General features: G+C 46.3%; 1 protein-coding gene across 8 annotated transcripts in view; it reads left to right on the plus strand.

Annotated features, from left to right (window-relative positions):
- Cryz (crystallin, zeta) overlaps positions 1-21,425 on the plus strand; it is a 26,472-nt gene extending 5,047 nt beyond the window's left edge. For 5 of the 8 annotated variants that reach the window (NM_009968.4, NM_001357674.1, NM_001357672.1 and 2 more), the window contains exons 2-9: positions 3,135-3,258; positions 4,622-4,774; positions 9,653-9,816; positions 12,065-12,116; positions 16,703-16,852; positions 19,724-19,831; positions 19,922-20,017; positions 20,340-21,425. In NM_009968.4, the coding sequence (NP_034098.1) occupies positions 3,148-3,258; positions 4,622-4,774; positions 9,653-9,816; positions 12,065-12,116; positions 16,703-16,852; positions 19,724-19,831; positions 19,922-20,017; positions 20,340-20,501 (996 nt within the window). In that variant the 5' untranslated portion in view covers positions 3,135-3,147 and the 3' untranslated portion in view covers positions 20,502-21,425. Of the gene's footprint in view, positions 1-3,134; positions 3,359-4,621; positions 4,775-9,652; positions 9,817-12,064; positions 12,117-16,702; positions 16,853-19,723; positions 19,832-19,921; positions 20,018-20,339 lie in introns of all 8 variants that reach the window. The other 3 variants (NR_151773.1, NR_151774.1, NM_001357676.1) reach the window with 2 other exon arrangements.
- Positions 21,426-21,908: the final 483 nt, after the last annotated feature.

Below are 21,908 nucleotides of genomic sequence, written 5' to 3' on the forward strand. Positions count from 1 at the left end.
CCCAGCCTGCTCGTTGAAGTCACCTGAAGAAAAGGGGACACTTTGAAAAGTGATTTTTCGGTTGTATTTCTAAATTCTCTCTTAAAACTTCTTCTCTTGCTCTCTAAAACCTTTCCCAAAAAAGTTTTCTCTGAAAAAGTTCTTTTCCTAATCTTGCTCTCTCCTTCTGCTCTGATATAACGATGGCCTTGCTTTTGATACAATGTAACCTTCCTTAGTCTTTTGTACCTTTTCTAGGAGAATAGATCACATGGTTTATCCAAGCATTCTTGTTTTTTCAAAAAAGTTCCCTAGAAGTTCAAACATAAATTCAAATCATAAATTGAACAAGAAGTATACAATAGAGAATGTTTGCATGCATATCCATTAAGAGTAATTATTTGGCTGAACATTCATTATCTATCCTAGCTCTACAGGTTTATGGAGAGTTAAAGATGCAACTAAGTTATTGAAGTTTTGTATAGAAAAACCCAGTCAACATGTTATCTTATGTCCTTGCAAATATAATAAATCTTTGGTTCTCTTTTATGACCTTTGATTAATTGTTTTACAACTCTTGGAATGTGCTCTAAGTTGTAAATGCCTGCTTTCTATCTCAGAGGCAATTAAATTGAAGACTGGCAGAGTTCTCCTTGCAGTGTGATATCAAAAGGACTTAATGACAGTCCTATTATAAAAGATCTTAATAATTACTAGTGTAATTTTAGGAATTCTTATAGAATCATCATTAAGAACTAAGACATCATCTACTTGTCTATATAGCATCACTATAAGACAGTACATCATCCTTGATCTGCAGAAACCTGCTCAAAGGATAGGCTAGTGATTGTTATATATGTTTAATGATAACAGGAAAAGCATACTAATAGCAGGAATCTTTCCTCAGATGTAATCTTGGCCTTGCCTAAAGGAGTGAATCTGTCATAGCTTTATAGTCTATGATAGAACTATCTCAGAAAGATCGCCTGCTAGTTTTTGGCTTCTTTTAGATGGCTCCTGGCAGAAACCAGTGGTTTTCAGCCACAGAATAAGCAAGAGAGTGTGAATTTTCCAGAAGCCATCAGCTTCTACCCTCAGTACAGTTAAAGAGAGTTACAAGGCCAGAGAGCATCAGTCTTTTGGCCTTCATTCAACTCCGTGTTCCACCTCAGCTCTGAACCCCAGAATGCTGGGGCTAGCCCCCTGCAGATTCCCTTTGATACAGTGAGAGTGTTATGAAGCAGATGATGAGACTGTGATTGAGTTCAGAGGTAATAAGTGTAGGCTGGAGCCATCGGAACGCAAAGGCTCAGTGGGGAATGAGATTAAGAGAAGCAAAGGGTGGCTGGTGCTGCCAGGACCAGGCTGCCTCTCTGCAGAATCAGGATAAAGTGTGTGTGTGTGTGTGTGTGTGTGTGTGTGTGTGTGTGTGTGTGTGTGTGCAGTTCATAGCAGCCTTACATTTAGTACAGTGAGTTACTATTGAAAAGTGCTATTGTCTGAGCTGTGGCCTGCAGCAGAAAGCCATGAAGACTTACTCACAGTAGACCCTCAGACCCTTGAGGTCATGATTGTTGACTGTTGATGTTCCCTCACAGAAGGATGGGGGTCCTTGCACCTGCACTTGGCCTCTTAGGTCCAGAAGGTGCTAGGTTATTTAGAAGGTAGAGGGTTACCTGGAGAGGGTTTCCATCTATCTGGCCATGGGGAAGTCCTTGTCCATGCTGGGTGAGACTTTCCAGTGGTGTGGTTGGTTTGGAGTCATCTTCACCCCTGTAAGTAACCCCTCACCCATGTTCTGTAAGCCTTACAACCCTGCCTGAGCCAGACACTGGGGAGTTGTATTTTGTTTTGTTGCTGAGAGCACATAAGGATGTGGGGGCATTAGTGTTTTGTCTGACTTGTTTTCTGGACTGGATAGAAAACTGTCTTTTCTCAGGTTTTGAGTTTTGTGTCTCAAACACCTCCTAGGTAGCAGCAGAATCTCACTATTTGATTTGATTTATTTAAAGAAATTATGATAGGCCATAGTTAACATTATGGACATACAGATAAAACCAGTTCATCACATCTACCAGTATGATGTTTCCAGTTACATAAATTCATCTGCTAATTAGCTTTGCTTTTCTTAGCATTTATTTTTAACTACCTTTTATCTTCCTTATAATAGGATGACAGAAAAGTTTGCTGGGCCATTGTTATATATAAACCAGTGCACTAATTTTTAACTTTGAGTTTTCTTTCTCCTTTTGATACAAGGAACTATGGAGGGGCTGTGAGACAGTTCAGCAGTTAAAAGCACTTGCCACCAAACCTAGCCACCTCCGTTTGGTCCCTGGAACCCACATAACTCCTGGTTGTTCTCTGCCTCCACACCTGTGCCTTGGCTTGTGTCCATACCTCCTTTCACACATGCATGCACATATAAACAAATGTGATTTAAAAACACTGCAGGAAGTCTGTTTTTATAACCTGATAAATTTAAAACACTTAGTGCTAAGAGGAAAAAGGAAATACCACAATTCAGTACAATTCAATCTAAATAAAGTTAGCAAATATGCAAAAATAATTGCACACATTGCTCTTAAATGCATATAAACACACTCACCAATTACTAGCATTGGATTTATGGTGCTAATCGATTCTTGAAAGTGATGCCCAGAGGTAGTCTGGAGGATGAGTGCAATAGGCTTCAATTATATCTATAGTGCTTTAGGTTATTAAAAGATTAATGTGTTAAAGCTAGGCATAAATGTGTTTATTCCTTGTTTCTCTGTTATGTTTGTAACACTTCATAATCTGACTAAAGATCCCTAAATCTAATATTAGTTCATAACATTTCTAAGGCACTGCAACCCAAGCTTATACAAAAGGAAACATCAGATGTGGTGTCCTGTGTTGGTCCAGATGTTTTTATTTGCATGTTTGCCTCCCTTGTTGAAGGCAGTGAATCTTCGCAGGAAGTCCTATGGAGTAGTTTGCTTTGTAGCTGACGGGTTTTTGAGATGAAAGGTCCTCAGGAATGAAGGGAGATCAGTGGGAAGCTCCTGGCTTAAATTGTTGTTTGAAAAATTATTTGATCTGCTTCCTCTTGGGGGGAGAGAAAGAACAGTGATAGCCTAGATACAATATGATAATATGTTAATTTCTCTTAGCCTCTAGGTCGCCATGGCAACTGGGCAGAAGTTGATGAGGGCTATTCGAGTGTTTGAGTTTGGTGGACCAGAAGTGCTGAAGCTCCAGTCGGATGTGGTCGTGCCTGTTCCACAGAGCCATCAGGTGGATACAATCATTGCCGTGGCTGACCAGAGCAGGGGCACAGTGAGCTACAGTTACTGAAACAGGGCAGTGTTCTCCTGTCTGTGTGAACTCTGAAAAAGTAAGGCACATGATACTTAGTAAAGTAGACACTTGAAAAAGAATAACTTCTGGCTACAAAGTTTCTGATGTGGAAAATCAGCTCTGTAACACAATAACAGAATCTTACTGCTATCATGGGAACTCTGCATAAGTTCTGCTGGTGGGAAAGTAGTTTCCCCTCTGCACTAATGCTTGGTCAGATTATACTTAAGGGAATTCAGCTGTGGAATTTAATTGTCTCTAGTGACTTTTATCAGTATCTTTTGGTACACTTATTAAGGCACGTTCTATATCCCTTAGTCTAATATCCTTTGAAGGCCTAATATGATTTTTTTTAATTTTATTCATAGCTCAACTTTCCAGGTTCATTTCTTATCACCCTCTCAGAGATTTTAATAACTTTAAGTTTATCCCGTTTCCCCAAGAGACTCTCACTCCATCTTTGTAAATATCTCCCCAATGAGCAAGAACTCAAATGGAACAGGAACCTGAAGATGGAGCTGATGCAGAGGCCATGGAGGAGTTCTGCTTACTGGCTTGCTCCTCATTCTTGCTCGGCCTGCTTTCTTACAGCACCCAGGACCACCAGTCTAGGGGTGGCATGGCCCACAGTGGGCCTTACACATCAATCACTAATCCAGGCCTACCTATAGTCCTATCTTGTTTGTGCATTTTCTCAATAGGTCCCTTCCACTCAGATGACTATAGCTTGTGTCAAGTTGATATAGAATTAGCCAGCATAATTCACCTGTGGTGAGCTTGACAAACACATCACTGTTAACCCACAACCTTTCTTGTTCATCCCCAAGACCACAAATCAATGTCAGCATCACATTATGAAATATTTTGCAAACTTAAAAAGTCCTGCAATCTTTAATAATTCAAACACTTTAAAAATCCAAAGTCTATGTAAAACTTAAAAACTTTAAAAACTTCAAAAAAGTGGAGCATCTTTTGGGTACATGCCCAGGAGTGGTAGTAGTCTTCAGGTAGGACTCTTACCAATTTTGTGAGGAAGCACCAGACTGACTTCCAGAGTGGTTGTACCAGCTTACAATCCCACGAGCAATGGAGGAGTGTTCCTCTTTCTCCACATCCTGAACAGCATCTCAACCTTACTTCCTACTGCATGCAGACTTAGAACACAGGCTTGCTAGAGGCAGGGGCTGGCTTGGTCTTGCTTTATTGTCTTGGTTTCTCCAACTCCATCAGTTTCCACACAGCACTATTGTAAGGCATTGTTTCAGTGCTCTGTACAAACTGACGAGTGTTGTCATTTCAGGTCCTAATCAAAGTCCACGCCTGCGGTGTCAACCCAGTAGAGACATACATTCGCTCTGGGGCCTACAGTCGAAAACCTGCCCTACCCTACACTCCAGGCTCTGATGTGGCTGGGATCATAGAATCCGTTGGAGACAAAGTGTCTGCTTTCAAGGTATCCCATTCTGAATTGTTTCTATTTAGACCTAGAAGCTCTTCTGAAGGTGAACTTTATCTTTAAAGGCTTTGAGAAACACTGCACATTTGTTGGTACTTGGGGGATTCCTAGTCAAAAAGAAAGGTCCCTTTGGTCTAATAGAAATGTGTGAGTGACAGAAACAAACAGGGAGATGACAGATGGACAGCTTTTGTCCTGCACAGTCAGGATGTTTTAATTTCCTTTCACAAAATAAAGGGAAGGTTAACTCTTTTGGAGGGTGATAAAAATGTGTGCATATGCCAAGACTCTGCAGTTTTGGAGTCAGAATTAGGACTATGATCATGGCTGTCCTTACTCTTCTGCAGAAGCCATGCCTGGTGTGGGTAGTGCCTTTGTAGCATATTTATAATACCTTCTTTCCTCATAATTTCTCAACCTGCTTAACCTTGGCACCATATTTGTCAAAATTGGGCTGAATTAGAGAAATTTAACTTGCCCCTGTGCAGGAATGGGGTGGATTCCTGCAGCTTTTTGCTTCTGTCTTAGCATTCTGGTTTCTGTCCCCACAGCATCTCTAGATCGTTTTCGTCAATGCCACCGATGGTCTCTAGACTCCCAGAGTGAATGGACCCTTTTGTGTTATTATCTGTCTTAATTTCACAATGACATTTGGAACTCCCAGTCACTTAACATTTTCTCAAACAAAACCAAAACCAAAATCTAACATTCACTTTGGTTTCTGCCACACCGTCTGTCTTGCCGTCCTCCCTCCGAGCGCCCTTTGTTTTATGCTTGCTCTTTGGATTCTCTCCCAATCCTGTTGCCTCTAGCCTTCAATCCCATCAGACCTCTGCCCTTCTTTCATTCTTCTTTCACAGTAATCCACAGCCACAGGTAACCTTTATTTCCTTTCCCATACCCAATGTCTCTAGCTTAGAGTATTCAGCTAAGAACTGGTACTGTCTGCAATGTACTCACATTCAAGCCCAGTTTGTATGTTACAGTAGTGACTCTTGAGTGTTTAATAGTCCTGTGCATCTAGCTGTTCCCTTCCTAGACAGGGCAGGTGTATGATATATCCATCACTACAGATTCTTCTCTTCAGGAAGGGCTGTGTCCTTCTGGTCATCCCTCAGTATAGAGGGATTTTAATTCAGCAACATAATCACTCTAGATGAAATATAGACATGCCCTTAGCACACACCTTTGATCTCTCTGGCTGGACCAGATAGGCCCTAAGTATGTACCTTTAATACCAAACAATGAAGGTAAAATTAGTTTGCAGAAGGAAGCACCCATGTTTGAAAGTGATTTCTGATTGAGTGGCAGAAAAGTAATGAATCAGAAAGATTTGACAGAATAGAATATACCCAACTCTAATGAGAACCAAGAGGAAAGAAAGGTGACTGAAGAGAGAGCAGCAACTGGGAGTGGGGGAAGCAATTGTATAGAAACAGGTTGCAGAGACAGAAAAAAAGCTAGATACATGAATACAGAACAAGCCAGAGAATAAGAAGGAGCCAAATTAGAACATGTGGCCAAAGTTAGTATGAGGCCAAGCAGGGCAGTTCAGTCCAAAGCTGAAAGAAACCTGCTTAAGTCAGTCAGCATTTGCATAGCTGAGTTGACCAGTCAGCCAGAATGAACTAGAAAGGGTGAGCTTATTCTGCAATAAGTCTTAGGCTGAAAACATTCTAGGTCTAGGTAAGATTTTACTGAGGGTAGAAGCTTCCAGGTTAGCAGCTGGAAATTACCTCGGGTGAATAAAACTTACATTTGTACCCTAGGAGGCCCTTCTTCCTCAGTCTATCAAAAGCTGAGATCACCTGTGCCCACTGAGGTCGTCTTGGTGACATCTGCTGTTTGAGGCTCATCTCAGTCTTCTGGCACCGCTCTTCCTCTCCTTTCCCTGTGGCTGCTATCTGTGGCTTAGTTCAGGTTGTCTCACCTATTGAAGTAACCCAATGACCTGGAGTCTATAGACATATGCTACCTTCTCTCCGGCTCCTGAGCTCCTAACTCTAGAAAGCTTCATCTAGCTCTCACATCTATTGCTTGTGGGCTTTGGCGTTGATGACCGTGAGGTGGGACTGTTGCAGCTCCCTACACACTTGTCTCCCTCTCCTTCTCTGCTGCTGCTTTCTTCAGAACTGAACTGCTCTTCTCTGTGCAGCCCCTGCTCTCTCAGGGCTGTGCCTGTGCCTGTGCCTGTGCCTGTGCCTGTGCCTGTGCCTGTGGCTGTCTGTGTCTGTGCCTGTCTGTGTCTGTGCCTGTCTGTGCCTGTGCCTGTGCCTGTGCCTGTGCCTGTCTGTGCCTGTGCCTGTGCCTGTCTGTGTCTGTGCCTGTGCCTGTGCCTGTGCCTGTGTCTGTGCCTGTGCCTGTGCCTGTGCCTGTGCCTGTGCCTGTCTGTGCCTGTGCCTGTGCCTGTCTGTGTCTGTGCCTGTGCCTGTGCCTGTCTGTGTCTGTGTCTGTGCCTGTGCCTGTGCCTGTGCCTGTGCCTGTGCCTGTGCCTGTGCCTGTGCCTGTGCCTGTGCCTGTCTGTGCCTGTGCCTGTCTGTGCCTGTGCCTGTGTCTGTGCCTGTGCCTGTGCCTGTCTGTGCCTGTGCCTGTGCCTGTCTGTGTCTGTGCCTGTGCCTCTGCCTGTGCCTGTGTCTGTGCCTGTGCCTGTGCCTGTCTGTGCCTGTGCCTGTCTGTGCCTGTGCCTGTGTCTGTGCCTGTGCCTGTGCCTGTCTGTGCCTGTGCCTGTGCCTGTCTGTGTCTGTGCCTGTGCCTCTGCCTGTGCCTGTGTCTGTGCCTGTGCCTGTGCCTGTCTGTGCCTGTGCCTGTGCCTGTGCCTGTCTGTGCCTGTGCCTGTGCCTGTGCCTGTGCCTGTGCCTGTGCCTGTGCCTGTGCCTGTGCCTGTGCCTGTGCCTGTGCCTGTGCCTGAGCCTGTGCCTGTGCCTGTGCCTGTCTGTGCCTGTACCTGTGCCTGTGCCTGTGCCTGTGCCTGTGCCTGTGCCTGTGCCTGTGCCTGTGCCTGTGCCTGTGCCTGTGCCTGTGCCTGTGCCTGAGCCTGTGTCTGTGCCTGTGCCTGTGCCTGAGCCTGAGCCTGTGCCTGTGCCTGTGCCTGTGCCTGTGCCTGTGCCTGTGCCTGTGCCTGTGCCTGTGCCTGTGCCTGTGCCTGTCTGTGCCTGTGCCTGTGCCTGTGCCTGTGCCTGTGCCTGAGCCTGTGTCTGTGCCTGTGCCTGTGCCTGAGCCTGAGCCTGTGCCTGTGCCTGTGCCTGTGCCTGTGCCTGTGCCTGTGCCTGTGCCTGTGCCTGTGTCTGTGCCTGTGCCTGTGCCTGTGCCTGTGTCTGTGCCTGTCTGTGTCTGTGCCTGTGCCTGTGCCTGAGCTTGAGCCTGTGCCTGTGCCTGAGCCTGTGCCTGTGCCTGTGTCTGTGCCTGTGTCTGTGCCTGTGCCTGTGCCTGTCTGTGCCTGTGCCTGTGCCTGTGCCTGTCTGTGCCTGTGCCTGTGCCTGTGCCTGTGCCTGTGCCTGTGCCTGTGCCTGTGCCTGTGCCTGTGCCTGTGCCTGTGCCTGTGCCTGTCTGTGCCTGTGCCTGTGCCTGTGCCTGTGCCTGTGCCTGTGCCTGAGCCTGTGTCTGTGCCTGAGCCTGTGCCTGTGCCTGTGCCTGTGCCTGTGCCTGTGCCTGTGCCTGTGCCTGTGCCTGTGCCTGTGCCTGTGTCTGTGCCTGTGCCTGTGTCCGTGCTGTTTCTGCTATTTGGCAGGATGGCCCTGAAGCATAAATTCAGCTTCTAGGGCTCCTGGACTCCTGTTTGGATTCTTTCCATGTTATTTCTGGCAGTGACTGTGTTCTGCATATAAGATACCTACCTACTATTTGGAATATGCACTGAAGTTTCCAGAAAATAACCCCCGATCCCATGTTAGCATTTACAGCTCCTGAGCTACATTAACTTGGTCTGTCTTTAGGCCCTGCTAAAGACATCCATCGCTCACCTCTTTGTTTGACCTAACATCCATCTTTGTGACTATTAGGTAAATCCCTTGGGACTGCACACATAGACCACAAACTTCTACCAACCCTAATGCTAAGATTATCATCAGACACCATTTGAAGCCTATAGCAGCAAATTCCTTGCTTTCCCATAACTCCCTACCATGATATTTCCAGGAATGCATTTGAAAAGAGCCTTGATTTATGCCTTCCTTTGTTCTTTTACTTAATGAACCTGTTAACACTTGGGAATATAGCATTTGAGCTGACTTAAATCCCTGCACCCAGGCTATGGCTGCAGAATAAACCCTACTCTCTTTGAGGTGAGAGCGATGGCTTGCATGAGCAGGAGGAGATGCTTGGCCTGGCTCAGTATTTGCTCTTGGCTGCCTCCTTTGCCCCCGGGCTTCTTTCATTGTTTCCTATACATCTTTTAAAGATGTAGGCCAGGTGTTCAGATGGCCAGAGTGCAGCAGGTGGCCATTAACAGAGTGCTTTGTGTCTTGCTCTGAGAGGTAGTGGGATCTGCTTGGCTCTTTGTACTATTTCAACATGTTGCTTAGTTGGAGGAAACTACGGTATCCTCATCTGTCGTGGGGATGAGCACACACCTTCGGGGGGTCACCGTGATGCTTATGTGGAAGAGCACAGCACTGAGCTCAGGAAGTGCTCAGCTGAACTGCTGTAGCCTTCCCAGTGTCCTCATGCAGTTGAGGGGTGTCTTCTGGTGTCCTTGTCTCCTTGAGCGCTTCTGTTCTCACGTTTCCTCTTGATAAAACCTGCATAGAGATTCGCTGTTAGAGCTGTGCTTGTGAGACACTGAGCTGGAGACATCCACATGGAAATGATGATTTCTCAGTGGAAGCTGGCACTGTCAAGGTCCCAGCCATCTTAGCCCAATTGGAATCTCTTTTTCAGAAAGGCGACAGGGTCTTCTGCTACAGCACCGTCTCTGGTGGCTACGCGGAATTTGCTCTTGCAGCCGATGACACTATCTACCCCCTGCCCGAGACACTGAACTTCAGGCAGGGGGCTGCCCTGGGGATCCCGTACTTCACGGCCTGCCGAGCTCTGTTCCACAGGTGAGGTGGCACTCTGAGTTCACAGCCTCTCTGCCTGGACTGTGTGTGGCTGCTTGCTGCTAGCCATTTGTGATTAAGCATTTTGGGGTCATGCCAATCACAGAGGAGACAGAAGTTTGATCATTTTGAGAAGAAAGAGAAAATTAGTCCTTTGAATGAAGATCATTTTCACAAAACATGGGAGTCAGGGAGGAGATAGGAGACTCTGAGGAAAATGTGTATCTTTGTCTTGGTCACTGTTTTATTGCCGTGAAGAGACACCAAGACCATGGCCACGCTTACAAGGGAAAGTGTTTAATTGGGGGCTTGCTTATAGTTTTGGAGGCGTAGTCCATTATCAGCATAGCAGAGAACATGGCAGGCATGATGCTGAAGAAGTAGCTGGGAGTGATATCCTGACCCACAGCAGCGAGAATGAGCCTGGGCTTGGCTTGGGCTCTTGAAATCTCCATGCCCAACCCAGTGACACTTCCTCCCTTCCTCCAACAAAGCCACACCCACCCCACTGAGGCCACACCTCCTAATCCTTGTAATCTTGTCAAATAGTGCCACACCCTGGTCATTGAGCATTCAAACACATTAGCCTGGGGGCTGGGGAAGCATTCTTTCGTTGATTTTTGAGACAGGGTGTCTCTATGTATCCCTGGCTGTCCTGCAACTCACTCTGTAGAGCAGGCTGGCCTCAAAGCCAGAGCTCTGCCTTCTGAGTTCTGGGCACTACCACCTGGCTAAGGGACTATTCTTATTCAAACCACCATAGTCCTACTTTTCTATTACTGTGACAATGACCCCATGACCAAGGCAACTTATAAAAGAAAGAGGATATATCATCTATATCAGGCCTTACAGTTTTAGAGAGCGAACTATGATAGAAGCAGGCCTTCAGGCATGGTGCTAGAGCAGTATCTGAGAGCTTCCATCTGAACCATAGCTGTGAGGCAGAGAGCGGGGAAGGGGAAAAGGGAGGGAGAAGAAGAAAGGGAGAGAGAGAGAGAGAGAGAGAGAGAGAGAGAGAGAGAGAGTGAGTTAGTTCTTTTTAAACTGCCAAACCCACCCTCAATGTCACTTCTCCACAAAGCCACACCTCCTAGTCCTAAGCAGCCCCACCCCCTGGAGACCAAGTATTGAAATGCATGGACCATCCTGGTTCTGACCGCCATAGTCTTAGAGGAGGTTTTGATTTACTTCTTTTTTTGAAGGATCAGCCAGCCAGACGTGGTTGTGTTTAGAAGCGAGAGAGAGGATGCAATGGAAGAGTAGAGGAGTACAAGTAGACCCTACATAGAGTTTAAATGATGACCTGAGATAGTGAATATCCAAACACGGATGGATAAAGGATGGAAAGGACTCCAGACCCAGGCAGCAATGGGCTTCAGAGTTTACAAGAAAGCCCAGCCATGAGACCTAGTAGAGTAAAGATGTAATTGTGGGAACATTTGTAGGTAGGAGACAGGATGTTGAAGAAGCCACCGGGAAACCATAACCAGGGATTGGAGCTAGTGTATTCTCATTCCAGAGTGAACAGATTCCCCCCAAAGCTGTCCACCATATCCCTGGGATGAGCTGGACCACAAGGCACCTAGTGGTGAAGAAAGATTCATGTGATTGAGCAGGGAGATGTTCCCCAGTATGGGGTGGTGTCTGTTCCTAGCATTCAGAGTCTGAAAGAATGTAGTAGTGTAGCACGGGAGAAAATCCTGGGCATTTTAGGGCGTGGCCTGGGGTCTTGGTGACTCTGCACAGCCAGTTGATTTTTAGAGGTGTGGAGAGGCCAGGCATTGCTATTAGAACTGGTCAGAAGCAGCCCACCTGCTGCTACCTGAGTAATCCTGGACCGCAGGATAATGGCTGATCTGCAGCAAACTTGCTTGGGGACACTTGGGGATTTCTACCCTCGAGGACACATGGGCACGAGGAACTCCAGTCCCGGTTCACAAGTTCCACCAACACACAGGGACGGCAGCTAAGCATTATAGTGTGATCCCCGTGCCCAACACAGCCTCAGGCAGGTGACAGATGCCCAGTGGCATATCCCCAGTGGGTACTGCATAGACAGTCTGTGTTCATTGCAGCCGTGGGGGCCATCATTGAGTCTTGGGGTGAGAGGACATTTGGCTCCATGTTAGGATGCAGCATCTCTTTGGGTGTTAACTGAAGCAAGGGTAGAAATCCCTCACCGATGATGGGATGGCAGCTCCTGGCTCCTCTGACCAAGAGCATGATTACACCTCTGCTTTTTTTCCTGCAGTGCCCGTGCTCGAGCTGGCGAAAGCGTTTTGGTTCATGGGGCCAGTGGAGGAGTGAGTATCTATTCAAGTTTGTATTCAAGCGAGCATGGAGTTATGGGTCTCACGTGATAGTTCTTGAAATCTCTGCACCATTTAAGTTTTCAGTTTTAAAAATTTATTCTCCAAGGACTTCATTCATGCACTCTGTGTGACTGATCTTATCTCCCAGTATGCCCTTCCCAACTTCATGCTCTATTCTTCTTCTTTTAAAATAACCCACTGTGTCTACAAGTCAGTAGTACCCAGGTGAGAATCTGCTGCAGGAGCTCAGGGTGCTCTTCCACCCCGAGCAGCCAGCAGCAGCTCCTCCCTGGGGCAAGGCCTTGGGAGCCTGTCACCTGGCCATGCTGGGCTTCTGACATCGTACATGATGAAGTCATTTTGAAGAGCTGTACCCACCCCACCCCTAGCCCCCTTAATGCCACGAGGCTTTAAGATGTAGCTGCTAAGTAGAATCCGTGGCTGATGCATTTCTTACTTAATAAATTCAGCAGACCACCTCATAAAACAATTAATGTGGTAGGTTTTCCACCTGTGCTGGGAGTGCACCAAGACTGGCCTTGCCTCTGCCTTCACGTGGCATAGTTCTTAGAATTATGCGGCCTTTTAAGCTGTCCTAAACATTAACAGTAGTTGTTCCGTATTCCTTTAGGTAGCAAAATAAGGCTCATTAAACCTCCCATCCAGTGAGTGGTCAGCTTTCCTCCTATCCGGGTTCCCTGTTGTGCCAGCAGGCTCATACTTTTATGGTAACCAAAGGGTGCACAGTATATAGCTGTGTCCTCAACACCACAACCCAAGGCTGAAAGTGTCACTAGTTGGGGAAAGGACTGAGAACTCAGCACCTAAGCGCTCTAAGGAGTCCCCAGGCATAGCATTGTCAGACTGCTCAAGCTCCTCACTGCTGCTCATTCTCCAGGGAGCATGGAGGAGAAGCCAGAGTTGTGCATTTGGAATTCACTAAGCCAGCACAGAGAGACACTGCAAATGTCGGAGACAAAACCAAGGGCCTGCGGGGCGATGGCTCACCTCCAGGGAGCTGGGTGTTCTAGGGACCACATGGAAAGGAGTAACTCATTACCCAGCATGCCCCACATAACGATGATAGCGTCCTGACAGTATGGCTCTACAGTGGCCAGGTAACTCAGAAAGTCAGGCTGCCGTGTGTCTCTATAGAGATGAGCTTCCTTATGGCACATCTGGCTTCCTCAGCGACTCGGAGATCAATCTGCAGGGATTTCACATGTCAGACTATTTACCAAGAAAGCCCAAAGTTGTCTCTGTAGGGCTTGAAAAGACAGCTAAACTCATTGTTAACCATCTCCAAAGGCTGGTTTTGGATGAGTTCAATTTAATCTAATAACCGAAGGTTTGAAACACACGTGTTTATTTAAATGGCTATGGTTGTCTAAGAGCCTTGTGCTCTGTAGAGAAGAGAGATGTTCGTACAGTGGAGAGAGAGGGTTTAGAGGAAATCCCTTTACACTCCTGAAGAAAGCCCTGCCACTTCAAAGGGATTGGTTTGCTTTTTTAAAAGGTAAAATCCAAACTGCTGGGTTTTGGAGCTGGCTGAGTCTGCTAAATCCTGGCTGGCCGGGACAGGCTGGCGGCCCATGTGTGGATCGCCTCTGATCCTCCTGCCCTATCAGAGGGAGACAGAACACTGGCTTTTGCCTGGCTTCTGTGTGTGCTTTCCGTCCTCACTTAATCCACATTCTTGCTGGATTATGTTGTGGGTTTAAAATGGCGTGGATTTGCGAACACAGCCATTGTCCCAGTACATTGGTGGGAGAGTCTCATTTTAGTGTTCTTGAAATAGATTGGAGAGAAATAACTGGCAGAAAATGCCATGCAATCTCTTGAAAAAATATTGTGAATCTAATTGTTGGCAAGAAAACAGCAGCCAGAGCCCTTTAGAAAACTGAGAGACTTTGCTCAAAGAGAGCTTTAGGTGAGATGTTTGCGTTAGGTCTGCACCTTAGAATGTGATTTTATTAGCATCATAGTTTTAATAGAAAGGTTAAGTTTTGGGGGTCAATTGCAGTGACCCCACAGTACAGTGCTCCTCCTGATGGGCTGGCTGTATCCTTCCTTACATAGGGTCCTGCATACTTGCTTTGGTTAGATTATAGAAAGCCTGGCAGAGCCTCATCCACTGCATGGGCCTTCAGTCCATGGGTTGCTTCAGCCCAGGAGGGGCAGGGCTGTCGCTATCCAGTGGGTTTCTCGTATTTCCCACTGTAATTATTTCTCCTGCTTTACCCAATTCTATTGGCCTTCCAGATCATAGTTGCTTGACTTTTTATCTTGAGTTTTTACATTTACTTTGTGAGTCTGTGCAAGCTTGTGCTGATCAGAGGACAGTTTGCCTGACTCGTGCTGATCAGAGGGCAGTTTGCCTGACTTGTGCTGATCAGAGGGCAGTTTGCCTGACTTGGTTCCCTGCCTCTACCAGATGGTTGCTGACTTTTGGCTTGGTGGAAAGTAGCCCAGCCTACGACCCTGTCAGTTAATGCTCTGTGTGAACTGCGCTGGGTTAGATTATTCAGGTTTAAAAGGATGGTCTGGTATGAGAGGAGACATGCTCAAAGTTGGCCTCTGGCCTCTACATGTACACTGGGCACATATGGCAGCATGCACGTGCACACGCGCACGCACACACACACAGAATCCTTGATTTTTAAAAACTACTAGTGAATTGCTGCCTTGAGTTTCATTGAAAAATAATGCACTAAATTTTGGCTAAAGAGTAAAATAGAATTTTCAACAATTTCTGAAGTAGGCCCAAACACGTCTGCCACTTCAACATTTATATAATTTGATAAATATTACCCTTGATGCTCATAAAGTCAGAGTAATGGGTCAGACTCTGAGACTGCTGATTCATATGTATGTTTCATGTGTCTATAATACCTAATATACAAAATCCAGATAAACAGTGGTCTGGTAGAAAGCGTTGAAGAAGTCCTGGTCTGCATTTGAAACTGATACGTAACAGGAAATAACAGCCAATCATGGCAGCTCATGGTGAGAACCCAGCACTGGCAGGGACTAAGGCACCAGGAGTTCAGGCCAGCCTGGACTACATACTGAGCTTGCAGGGACTAAGGCACCATGAGTTCAGGCCAGCCTGGGCTACATACTGAGCTTGCAGGGACTAAGGCACCATGAGTTCAGGCCAGCCTGGGCTACATACTGAGCTTCTCAAAAGAAAAAGAAGTACCTGAGTATTTATTTCCTTTTCAAGAAGTCAGTGCTTTTCTAAATGTGACTCTGAATAAAACTGGGGATAGAAAAAACTTAATACAAACCGCTGTTGGGAAGGGTTTTGTTTCCAATGAAGAAAGAGGGTAAATAGCTGAAGTTACAAACTCCATGCCCTGCTCTGGGCCAGCAGTTGTCTACAGGGTCGTTTCACACCATCCTGACTTCCTGGCTGTATATTTGTCAGGTCTATCAGGGTCTTTGCCTGATTCCAGAGTCTAAAGCTGCTGCCACTCCTTGAGAGCTTAGGCTCTCCGCACCACCATGGCTCTCAGTGTTGTCCAGGGCCTCTACCTTGCCGTGGACCTTGGCCGTCAGTCTCCACTGGGCGGTGAGCTTGGTTCCTGAGACACACCATCCTTCTTTCTGCCTTTTGAGCACCCCGAGCGTGTTCCCACTCTACCCTTCCCTTTACCACCTGCACCCTCGGGACAGGGATTGCCTGGATCCCCCTCCCCCCACCCCCTTTCTCCTCATTTTCTCCAGGTCACCTTTCCTGATGGCCTAGACAGCCCCTCTCCACAGCTCTAACCCTGGGTGGTTTTCTTATTTCCCCAGTGCTTTCTGTTGACTTCACTCACTTGTTAACTCACATCACCTGTTTTCTCTTTGGAATGTAATTTTTTTTTTTTTACATTAAGTCCATGGGCAGAGCCTATATCTCTAACTTACACAATAGAGGCCCTATGCTTGTTATAAAGAATGTATTATTTAATTGGTTAAATAAAGCCAGGTAGAAGCATCAAGGCAATCTTTAAAGGCTGTACCTCCTGCACAAAGCGTGTATTAGCAGCTGTCCTGCTGCAGTAGTTAGTGGTCATGGGCTGCAGTGTGGCTTGGCCTGCTGCAGTAGTTAGTGGTCATGGGCTGCAGTGTGGCTTGGCCTGCTCTGCTCTGTGAGACTTGCTCAAAGCTGATGTATTTCAGAGCTTACAGCTCCTCGTCGGCATAGCACTGACAGTGATGGAGAACTCAGCAAGCTCTGTGAGGTGTGCTGAGCACGGCATTGGGAGAATGATTCTTTCCTGCAGGAAAGTTCAACACCAGAGCAGCGGTCCTCAGCCTTCCTAATGCTGTGACCCTTTCATACTATGATGACCCCAACCAGAAAATCATTTTCATTGTTACTTTATAATTGTAGCTTTGCTACTGTTATGAATTGTAACATAAATATATGTATGTTTCCTGATGGTCTTAGGTGACTGTTGTAAAGGGACCATGACCCATAGGCTAAGAACCACTGCACTAGTGAGATCCACACTTCCCTGTGGGCACTGGAGGCTTCCAGGGAATGTGGAGACTATGTGATGTCAGGGTTATGTTTTGTCTTTCAGGTTGGATTAGCTACATGCCAGATTGCCAGAGCTCATGGCTTAAAGGTTTTGGGCACAGCTGGTTCTGAGGAAGGAAAAAAGCTTGTTCTGCAAAACGGAGCCCACGAAGTGTTTAATCACAAAGAAGCCAACTATATTGATAAAATCAAGGTACACTTTTCTACAGTTTAAGGTCAAACTTTGCTTCTGGGAGACTTACTTGGCTTTAAAATAAGTCATTTTAACAACTGCCTTCTTAACGAGTTAACATGATTTTGCTTAGTAAGTAACATTGTTTCTGTTTTCATATCTATATGTTCTCTCACCCCTATAAATGTTTTAATTGATTTAAAAGGACAGGCATCTAGTTGTCCAGATTTTGCTGCCATGCTTGTAATACACTTGCGAATTAAATGAGACGGAGCCTTTCTAAAGTCAACTGAAAGATCACGTTGTAAGTAAAGCTTGCAGCTACAAGATGCTCATAGTGCAGTTGTTAAGGATGTGAAATTCCCATTGCACTCGAGGTTCCCAGAATTACAAACCAGATGTACCTATCCAGGAAAGATGCCGCTTGCTAATGGGGTCCTTGGGTACGGATTATCACTATTCCACCCACCACAGTGAGGCACATTCAGATAATGTTGCTTACCATACAGTTCACACAGGATCTTATCTGTCTGTCTGGTTTGCCTGGCAAGTGCTCAGCCATTGACTTCTGTCCACTGCTCACCTGAATCCTGAAGTCCTTATTTATATATCACTGATAATGGAATCAGCACTTACTCCCTTGCTCATCCTCAAAAGCACTGTCCTAAGGTAGGACAATGAGAATTTTGCAGGCATGGAGTGCCTTAAGGAGGTCATTATCCAAGGAAGAAGAATGTGTGCATGGGGTTATTTCCACCATACCACCTTGCCAAAAAAAAAAAAAAAAAAAAAAAAAAAAAAAATGCCAGCCAGAGCTCTGACCTGTGCCATGCAGAGAGGAGCTGGCTCCTGGTGCTCAGTGCTGATGTGGTTCTCAGGCGTGTCTGAGCTGAGAGAAGACTGGTTACTGGGGAAAGTTGCTGCTTGTTTCTCCAGCATCTGACTTTAGGCCACGAGGGTGACTCCTTCACTTACCTGCTGGCTTCTGCTTTTTCTTGATCTCAGGAATCTTCCCCACGTCTCTCCACTCCGCTCTCCTCTCCCATCCCCTCATCCCATCTCTTCTTCCCATGCCTAACTTCTAGAAACAGCAGGCTTCACTGCTCCCTTGCCCCCTCTCTCCCTGTGCAGTTCTGCCTGTGTGTACTCTGACATTCACAGTGGCTGCGTCTCTGGTGAGTGGAGAGCTCTTGTGTCCAGGCTGCTCTGTGTCTGTCCTTATCCTAAGGAGCATGAGATCTTGATTGGCTCTCTTGAAACTCTCTGTCTCCCTGCTCACTGGCTTCACTAGTAACCTCCTCTTCTTCACATTATTATACGTTGTGTATCTTTGTGTCTGTGTGTATGTATGCCCTTTGTTGGCTCCATCGCCTGAATTCCATCTCTGTGTCACTAGCCTAGTAGTCCTTGGTACTCACCTGTTACCCTGACAAGAACCCTTATATCATTGTCTATGGCTGTTTTCAAATTGTGTGTGTGTGTGTGTGTGTGTGTGTGTGTGTATGTGCATGTGCACTTATGCATGGATGTGTAGAGGGCAAGGGTTCACCTTGATGTCATCCTTTGTCACCCTCCATCTTTTTTCTGAGACAAGGCCTCTCAGTGAACCTGGAACTCACTCCTCCCTGTAGACTGCCTGGCTAGCAGGACCAGATCTCTGCATCTCTGCCCCCAGCTCTGGGATTCCAGCTTCCTCTGTGGTGCTGGATCTGGAGAAGCCTGTGAGCGGGCACTTTACCCTGTGCTGTCTCCGCGTGAGCTTTGCTTATGCCCATTTAAATCAGCTTCTCCTGGCTGCCCTCCAGTCACCCACCCCCATTGCTCTGCCAGTTTCACCCCTTGACAAGGATCTCTCAAGTTCCTGTCCTCTGTTATTTAAGCCTCCGTTCCCTCTGACCTGATGAGTGTTACTGAGCTCAGAGTTGCTCTGTCCACTCTGTTCCTAGAGATACCTGTCCCTTTAAATATTTGTACCAAGAAATAACTGAAATGGAGCTCTGTTCAAAGAGGAATTTTAACTTTCCTGTCTGTTGTTGAGCTTCTAGTACCTAAAACACTGAATTAATGAACACCTGAAAAATAAAACCAAACCAAAACCCAAATACGGAGTTCTTTACCTAACATGTTGTTCTGCATGTTTTGCAGCCTGTAACAGTTTGCATTTTCCTCTTCCTCAATGCTGCGGTGTGAGGAAGCATTCCCCACCTCTCCCACAATGCTGCGGTGTGAGGAAGCATTCCCCAAAGGCCCTTGTGTGTCATTTTTCCTTCATTTTCCTACATCAATTACAGTGCCAGGCTTAAGTACTCATTACTTAGAATGTTATATAAACCTAATGCAAAATAATTATAACATTGCTGGATCTTTAAGAACCAGTTTAAAATGTAGAGAACCAACCCAACAGTGCAGGCAGAAAGGATCAGTATATCAAGCAAATGATAAACCACTTATAACACAACTTGATATGCACACAGGCAGAAATACACACCACACCCACCCACAAATACACATCCACAACCCCCAACCCCCACACAGGTACCCATCCGTACACCACAGATATCCACTCATAGACATGCTCGAGCACACACACACACACACACATGCACATGCACATGCACACCACACACACACACACGCACATGCACACACCACACACATGCACATGCACACACCACACACACACGCGCACACGCGCACACACACACACACTAATCCATACAAATTTGACCTGACCATGGTATCGCACCCAATGTTTCTGAGTTGGTACAGTAGAGAGTGTGACTGGTCACTTTGTAATTAGATTATTTTAAAACATGCACTGTTGGTTCTGATGCGTGCTTAGAGAAGTGGTTTTACCGACTCTCGCCTCCATCTTGTTCTTTTACCATGCAGATGTCTGTTGGTGACAAGGACAAGGGGGTTGATGTGATTATTGAGATGCTGGCGAATGAGAACCTTAGCAATGACCTGAAGCTTCTGTCCCACGGAGGACGGGTCGTCGTAAGTATGACTTCAGCACCGTGAATTTCACCAGGGCTCAAGCCCGTTTTACAGCAACCTTCAACTGTGTACCTGTTGTTTCCATGGTAGGTTGTTGGCTGTCGAGGTCCCATTGAGATAAACCCAAGGGACACCATGGCAAAAGAAACAAGCATCATTGGGGTCTCTCTCTCTTCTTCCACCAAGGTAAGGAAGGGAAGTTCTGACTGTGCTGGTCAGCAGACTGACAGTTTAGTCATGCTAAGCTAGGTCACCTGGCTGGAGAGGTGGCTCGTGCGAGCCGCAGTATGGAGAGGGAGCACTAGTCAGTTACAGCTGTGTCAAGACGGTACTTCGTATACTAACACTGTCCCAGGCATATGCAAATGACAGAGAATTAAAGTGTGGATCTGGGAAAACTGTCAATCTTCATACTTGCAAGGGGACCTTTCGGGTCATGTGGTCCACTGCCAAGAAACAAATGACTATAAACACACACTTTTGTTTTCTTCCAATCCCTTTCCTCTAGGAGGAATTTCAACAATTCGCAGGCCTTCTCCAAGCAGGAATAGAAAAAGGTTGGGTGAAACCTGTGATAGGTTCTGAGTATCCATTGGAGAAAGCAGCCCAGGCCCACGAAGATATCATTCACGGCAGTGGGAAGACGGGGAAAATGATTCTCCTCTTATGAGACCTGTGTCACTGGGCTCCTTCTTCCTCAAGTCTCTGCACCACCATCTTTAAACAGTGTTATTTGATTGAGGTTCACGTATTAAAAACAGGACTTTAGGGAGTAGACACAGTGAGTGACATAATTGCAGAGAGCAGGTGTGCCCAATGGGGTCTGCGTGCATCACAAAACTCTTTTCTTCCTTTTTCTTCATTTTCTTAGTTTGGTTGGATGTTTTTGTTTTGTGCTTGAGACAGGATCATTCTCTGTAGTTCATGCTGGCCGTGAACTCACAGTGATCTTTCTGCCTCAGCCGTCTAAATGCTGGGATAATCAGTAGTGATGCACACTACCACACACAGCTTCATCTCAGACCTTCTTGTCTGATTAAGTTCAGACCTTTGAATAAAATGTACAAGTTCAAAATGGTCCTCTACTGACCTTCCTGGGCTCCCAAGCCTGCTACTCTTTAGGGAGTCACCTGCCCCCTCAGCCATGGCTGTCTTGGGCCCTGAAGACTTTCTGGGCTGAAAAATATCCTTTTAAAACTAATGTCATCTCAGTCTGTAAGCCTCTGGAAAGCTTCGGCAAAAATGAGCAATACTTGGGAGACCTCCCAGTCAGCTTTCCTAACATTTTTGAGAATATCAGAATACTGCATGCCGGTCACCAGCCACCTGTAGTCTGGGGGGTCAGCAGCCACCTGTAGTCTGGGAGGTCACCAGCTACCTGTAGTCTGGGAGGTCAGCAGCCTTATCCTGGGTCTGTGGTCTTCAGTATGGTCACCCATCAAATGCTTCATGGTCACTTATAGTTTGCTGTATATGTGACATGAGTCTCATAGTTTCACTTAAAATTGTAAGTTCACAAATTTAACATGTTAAGACCTGTCTGCTTTGGTTTTCATAGTATCTTAACCTGGAGTAAATTCTGTAGAACACTGAAGCCCTTGTCTGTCTCGTGTGTTTAACACAAACCTCATTTCTGCATAGCTCCTGACCCTGTGGCCTTATTACACCTGCTCTATCCTGGAATTCTTTTAGACTAAATGGAAGGACAGCCTTTTAGAAATCTCACACCAGCATTATGTCCAAGGAGATGATGGTCGGCTATTCACTTTTAGTAGTGGTTGGTTACTCACTTTTGGTGTGTTTTTCTTCAAACGAACACATCCTCCCATTTCTACACCCCGCCCCCCACCCCCACCCGTTTCCACATCCTTCTCTTTCACATCGTGTGGCGGATTGTCTTGTTCCATTTGTTCTGTAGATAGAGTAGCAGGTTGTAGTCTGAAGATGGACCCTTGCCAAGTAGTGAGTAGACATCATTCCTCATGTATTTGAGGGATAGCCACTGATGGCTTGAGGTGTTTGCTGTAATCATAGCAGTTTAGCTATTAACATGGTCTATGCTCAGCCACCATTTATC

The sequence above is a fragment of the Mus musculus genome, chromosome 3 (assembly GCF_000001635.26).
Source record: "Mus musculus strain C57BL/6J chromosome 3, GRCm38.p6 C57BL/6J".
NCBI lineage: Eukaryota > Metazoa > Chordata > Mammalia > Rodentia > Muridae > Mus > Mus musculus.